Here is a 6,376-nt window from a genome sequence, read left to right as displayed (position 1 = left end):
TTCATCCCTCAATTTGATTTTTTTCTGGCATCTATTTCTCCTGGGTGAGTTTGTTTCTTTTTGTTCTAGAGATTTCAGTTGTGCTGTTAAGTAATTGGTATATTTCTCCATCTTCTTCATGTGTGCATTCAGAGTGATGAAATTTCTTAGCACTGCTTTCATAGTGTCCCATAATTTGGGTATGTTGTACTTTCATTTTCATTGAATTCTAGGAAATCTTTAATTTCTTACTTTATTTCTTCCTTGACCCATTGGTGTTTCACATGGGCATATTCAGTTTCCATGAGATTATAGACTTTCTATAATTTTTGTTGTTGTTGAAATCTAACTTTGAAGCATGATGGTCCAAAAAGATTCAGGAGGTTATTCCAAAATTTTTGTATCTGTTGAGATGTGTTTTGTGACCAAGCGTGTGGTCAATTTTTTATTTATACAAGTACAGTTTAAACTGGAACAATTCAGATTTCTGGAAGATGAATACAGAACTAGAGTAAATGCTTAACTCTGTAGAAACTTCAGTAAAACAATCTCTGAGTTCATCTTATCTTTTTGTTTGTTGATGAAAGTTTACAGTGCAGATGGGTTCTTAATATTTACTTCTTTCTGTCCTATAACTGATTACATAGACTAGGCTAACTTTCAACTCAGAAACACATATACCTGCCTCTACCTTCTAAGTTGTGGGATTAAAGGCATGAGCCAATACATCCAGCTTACAAAACTTCTTTGTAGTTAGTAATGGTTCATGCAATTTCTCTGATGTGTGCTCAGTACTGTTGAAGTGTTTGCTTGTATCTCTATCTCAGTTAATAGGCTTTTCTCTTGCAAGATGCTGTCCGATTCAAAGCATTCAGAAATAATAGAAGTAATCCTCCTATTCAGTTTCTTTGTGAAATCATTAGATGAGTTCATCATAATGTGTGAGGTATAGAATACATGTTGCAGTCATCAGAATTATGTGGCTATTTGTCAAAGAAGCACACATTTACAATGTTGTATCATGGTTTTTGTTTTATACATATGGATGGCATATTTATATATGGCATATTTTAGAATGCAGTGACATATAATGATGTGCATGTCGATATCACTCAGGAAGAGTGGGCATTGATGGATCCTTCACAGAAGAATCTCTACAAAGATGTGATGATGGAGACCTATATGAACCTCACAGCTATAGGTAATACTATAAATTTTCCTTCACATTTTAAATAAGGGGACAATAGTTTCTTGGTTGTTGATGCTCTTCTGCAATTCTGATTGAGAATGAGGAAGTGTGAGGTGAATAAATCACAGTTGATTGTAAGGATCAGTGAAGATAGTAAAGTAAAATTTTCAGTTTCCTGTAATATTTCATACATTTTTTTCTTCTCCTATATTTTAGGCTACAATTGGCAACGTTTTGAAGTTGAAGAACATTGTCAAAGTTCTCAAAATCATGCAAGGTAATTTTCTTGTAAAAGCTGATAGAAATGGGCCTCTGTGCATATATATATATATGTTTGTAATTGATTCTTTTAAGAAGGCTGACAAAAAATATATATATATATATATATCTGGAAGTTTTAAAGAAATGAAGCAATGTAAACAATCACAGCTTAAAATGCATCAATGATCATTAAATGCTCATAAACACATTTACCTCAATAGCAGGTAAGTGAATTGTGTTTGTAATTGATTCTTTTAAGAAGGCTGACAAAAAATAAATGTCTTAGAAGAAAATACCATTGGAATAATAGCTTTATCACAGCTATGCTGTACAACTGACAATCTGTTTAGTTTCATAGTATTCATATTACAAAAGATATACTCATTGAATATGTGATAAGAATATATACACAACCTTGTAATAACCAAATAGTCCATAGTATATTTACTCATATGGTTGTTCTGTCTTTGCTAATTTTAGTTAGATGGGTAGTTAGAGTCAAAAGTTAAAGGGGAGAGGTTGTTGTAGAGAAACACTATTCCCTATACCATATATCAATGAGGAACAGAAAGTCCAACTGTAAATGAAATGTGGAAATATTCTTGTTTTTATTCTTTCATTAATAGTTATATTATATGTCACTCTGGATACCAGCTCTATTAACATAAGGATTTGGAGAGAAGCAGTTTACATCTCTCAATCTCAGAACAATTAGAAAATACGTAGTAGTCCCATGTTGAGTAAATTGTTGAATGTGATTCAAGTTTACAAAAAATTTGTTTTCCAGCTTCATTCAGAATAGATCAACAAACACACCTCAGAAAAGCCCCATGAGTTCTAGGACTGTGTAAATGCTTCTCTTTGTCCTGGTCAAATTTGAAAATGTAGCATGACTCACAGTATAGAAAATTTATCAATGGAATAACTGAGGTAAATGTCCAAATTCTCCCATTTCTCTTCAAATATGTGAAAAACCTCAGAGAAAAATGATGCCATAAATATGAGCCAGGTAATAAAGGCTCTTACCATCACAGGCATGTTGAAATATACAAAGTCAACCTTAATGCAGGGGAACAACATGAGTGTAAACAACTTGTTAAAACCTTAAGATCACAGTTCTCTTTATGTTTAGACCAAATTGTAAAATTAATTCATGCAGATGTAAAGACTCAACAATATAATGAATGTAGTAAAGCTTTTAAATGTTTCAATTATTCTTGCAGGCATGAAAAAAGTCATACTTCAGAGAAATCACATGACTATACTGATTGTTGTAAAGCCTTTGTATGTCATAATCATCCTCAAAGGCATGAAAAAACACATCCTGGAGAGAAATCCTATGAATATACTCAATATGGTAAAACCTTTGCACAACACTGTCATCTTCAAAGGCATGAAACTACACATACCGTTAAAAGACTTTATGAATGTAGTCAATGTGGCAAAGCCTTTGCTCATTGGAAAGTTCTTCAGTTGCATAGAAGAACACACCTTGGAGAGAAATCCTATGAATGTAAACAATGTGGTAAAGCCTTCACACATTCCAGTCATCTTGAAGTACATAAAAGAACACATAATGGAGAGAAACCCTATGAATGTAATCTGTGTGGAAAAGCCTTTGCTCAAAACAGTGCTCTTCAAAGGCATGAAAGAACACATACTGGAGAGAAACCCCATGTATGTAATCAGTGTGGTAAAGCCTTTGCTCAACACAGTGCTCTTCAAAGGCATGAAAGAACACATACTGGAGAGAAACCCTATGAATGTAATCAGTGTAGTAAAGCTTTTTCTCGTCATAGTAATCTTCAATTGCATGAAAGAACACATACAGGAGAGAAACCCTATGAATGTAATCAGTGTGGTAAAGCCTTTGCTCAACACAGTGCTCTTCAAAGGCATAAAAGAACACATACTGGTGAGAAACCCTATGAATGCAATCAGTGTAGTAAAGCCTTTGCTCATCATAGTAATCTTCAATTGCATAAAAGAACACATACGGGAGAGAAACCCTATGAATGTAATCAGTGTGGTAAAGCCTTTGTACAGCCCAGTCATCTTCAAGTACATAAAAGAACACATACTGGAGAGAAACCATATGGATGTTATCAGTGTGGTAAAGCCTTTGCTCAACACAGTGCTCTTCAATTGCATGAAAGAACACATACTGGTGAGAAACCTTATGAATGTAATCAGTGTGGTAAAGCCTTTCCTGGACACAGTGCTCTTAAATTGCATGAAAGAATACATACAGGAGAGAAACCCTATGAATGTAAACAATGTGGTAAAGCCTTTGTACAGCCCAGTCATCTTCAAGTACATAAGAGAACACATACAAGAGAGAAACCCTATGAATGTAATCAGTGTGGTAAAGCCTTTGCTAAAAACAGTGCTCTTCAAAGGCATGAAAGAACACATACTGGAGAGAAGCCCTATGAATGTAATCAATGTGGTAAAGCCTTTGCACAGCCTGATTATCTTCAAGTACATAAAAGAAAACATACAGGAGAGAAACCCTATGAATCTAATCACTGTGGGAAAGACTTTGCTCATCATAGTGCTCTTCATTTGCATGAAAGAATACATATGGGAGAAAAAACTATGAATGAAAACAATGTGGTAAAGTTTTGCATGTCATAGTCATCTTCAAAGGCATAAAAGAATACATACTGGAGAGAAACCTTATGAATGTAATCAGTGTGATAAAGCCCTTGCACAGCCCCATAATCTTCAAGTACATAAAACAACACATACAGGAGAGATACTCTATGAATGTAATCAGTGTGGTAAAACCTTAGCTTGACACAGTGCTCTTCAACTGCATGAAAGAATACATCCTGGAGAGAAACCCTATGAATGTAATCAGTGTGCTAAAGCCTATGCTCAACACAATGCTCTGCAATTGCATGAAAGAACACATACGGGACAGAAACTCTATGAATGTAAACAATGTACTAAACCCTTAGCACAACCCAGTCATCTTCAAGTACATACAAGAACACATACTGGAGAGAAACCCTATGAATGTAATCAGTGTGGTAAAGTCTTTGCTCAAAACAGTGCTCTTTAATTGCATGAAAGAATACATATGAATACAAACAATGTAGTAAAGCCTTTGAATGTCATAGTGATCTTCAAAGGCATAAAAGAACATACTGGAGAGAAACCCTATGAATGTAATCAGTGGGAATAAGTCTTTGCAGAGCACTGTCATCTTTGAAGACATGAAATTACACATACTGGAGAGAAACCCTATGAATGTAATCAGTGTTCTGCGAGCCTTTGCTCATCACACTCATTTTCAAAGGTATACTATAACACGTAATGGAGTGAAACCATACAATTGTGATCACTGTGGTAAAGCCTTTGTTCATCATAGTGCTCTTCAATTTAATGAAAGAACACATAATTGAGAGAAACCCTATGAATGTAAACAGTGTGGTAAAGCCTTAGCACAGCTCAGTCATCTTCAAGTATATTAAAGGACACATACTGCAGAAAAACCCTATGAATGTAATCAATGTGGTAATGCCTACTCACAACACAGAGCAACCCTATAACTGTAAAATTTCTAGTGTGTAATTGGTCTCTTAAAGTCTTTGAATATAACATTAGACTTTGAGGATCTGAAAAAAACTCATACCAAAGGAAATCTGAATATATATGAATTGTTATGATTTCAGGCCACATACTTACATTCAATTACACAAAATTAATTATTTTGGAAAAAATCTAAACTGTATCAACAATCTGTTCAAGCATTATTATGTCTCTTCTTATTTTGTTTACACATGTCAACTAATATGGACAAAAGGCCTATAAATTTAAATGATAAGGTAACTGAGACAGGGTCTTTACATATCCCTGGCTGTCCTGGAACTCACTTTGTAGAGCAGGCTGGCCTCAAACTGATGGAGATCCACTTGCCTCTGACTCCTGAGTACTGAGATTAAAGGCATGCCCTACCATGCCCATCACTTTTGATCTTTTTGAGTATCTGTTTTTGAAGGCTAACTGACCTACATACTTCTAGAAGACACTTCTCTTCAAATACATGAAATAATAAATTTTGTAAAATTTCATAGATGTGTATCATTGCTTTTTTGTTGCTTTGAAAATGGATGATATCTATGTGAACTTAGAAAAGGGTTTAATTTGGCCCTTGGTTCCAGAGCAATACATGAACTCCATAAAAAGTCGCATTGAAACAAGTATCAGACATGGCAGCTAAAGCAGACAGCTAAGAATTCACATTCTGCTGTGGGATGTTCTGTATGCAAAATGTGTTGCTCTGATTGGTCAATAAATAAAACACTGATTGGTCAGTGGCTAGGCAGGAAGTATAGGTGGGACAAGGAGGAAAATAAAGCTGGGAAGTTCAAGGCTGAGTCAGAGACACTGCCAGCTGCCACCATGACAAACAGCATGTGAAGATGCGGGCAAGCCACGAGCTACGTGGCAAGGTATAGATTAATGGAAATGGATTAACTTAAGCTGTAAGAACAGTTAGCAAGAAGTCTGCCATGGCCATATAGTTTGTAAGCAATATAAGTCTCTGTGTTTACTTGGTTGGGTCTGAGCGGCTGTGGGACTGGCAGGTGAGAGAGATTTGTCCTGACTGTGAGCCAGGCAGGAAAACTCTAGCTACAAATGGTGCCCAAGTGTTGGCAAGAATTTCCACCTAAAACCTGAGAAAAGATTCTAAAATGGAGCTAAAAACAGCTTCCTAATTTTCTCTCTCAAATGAGGTTCAGCATGCAGGTTTGAGCTACTGGCGGGTTCCTAGCGTGAGTGCTCGACCTGCCGCTGTATGGTGGGAATGAGGCCTCTGCAAGTGGCACATTAAGCTGCATGGTAGATTTAGCCTTTGCTAGTACAAAACAAAAAATGAGGTTTCTGGGCTACATGCTGCTTGGATAAAAGTATAGACCCACGGATAGCTCCCAGAGC

At 35.9% G+C, this 6,376-nt stretch overlaps 1 protein-coding gene across 1 annotated transcript; it reads left to right on the top strand.

Moving 5' to 3' along the window:
* The first annotated feature begins 340 nt into the window (after positions 1 to 340).
* On the top strand, positions 341 to 4,066 carry LOC131900977 (zinc finger protein 431-like). Its single transcript, XM_059252278.1, has 4 exons — positions 341 to 490; positions 1,054 to 1,180; positions 1,385 to 1,445; positions 2,653 to 4,066. Exons 1-4 carry the CDS (start codon positions 341 to 343, stop codon positions 4,064 to 4,066), a joined length of 1,752 nt encoding a protein of 583 aa, XP_059108261.1.
* The last annotated feature ends 2,310 nt before the right edge of the window (positions 4,067 to 6,376 follow it).

Source organism: Peromyscus eremicus, unplaced genomic scaffold (genome assembly GCF_949786415.1).
Source record: "Peromyscus eremicus unplaced genomic scaffold, PerEre_H2_v1 PerEre#2#chrX_unloc_1, whole genome shotgun sequence".
NCBI lineage: Eukaryota > Metazoa > Chordata > Mammalia > Rodentia > Cricetidae > Peromyscus > Peromyscus eremicus.
The sequence above is the reverse complement of the archived record's forward strand: the minus strand, read 5'-3'. Positions and strand labels throughout refer to the sequence as shown.

Excerpts from the sequence above, each read along its gene's own strand:
- LOC131900977 (XM_059252278.1), top strand. The coding sequence starts at position 341 with ATGGTCCAAAAAGATTCAGGAGGTTATTCCAAAATTTTTGTATCTGTT. Across the intron at positions 491-1,053 it reads AAGATGAATACAGAACTAGA|AATGCAGTGACATATAATGA; the intron begins GTAAATGCTTAA and ends GGCATATTTTAG. Across the intron at positions 1,181-1,384 it reads TATGAACCTCACAGCTATAG|GCTACAATTGGCAACGTTTT; the intron begins GTAATACTATAA and ends CCTATATTTTAG.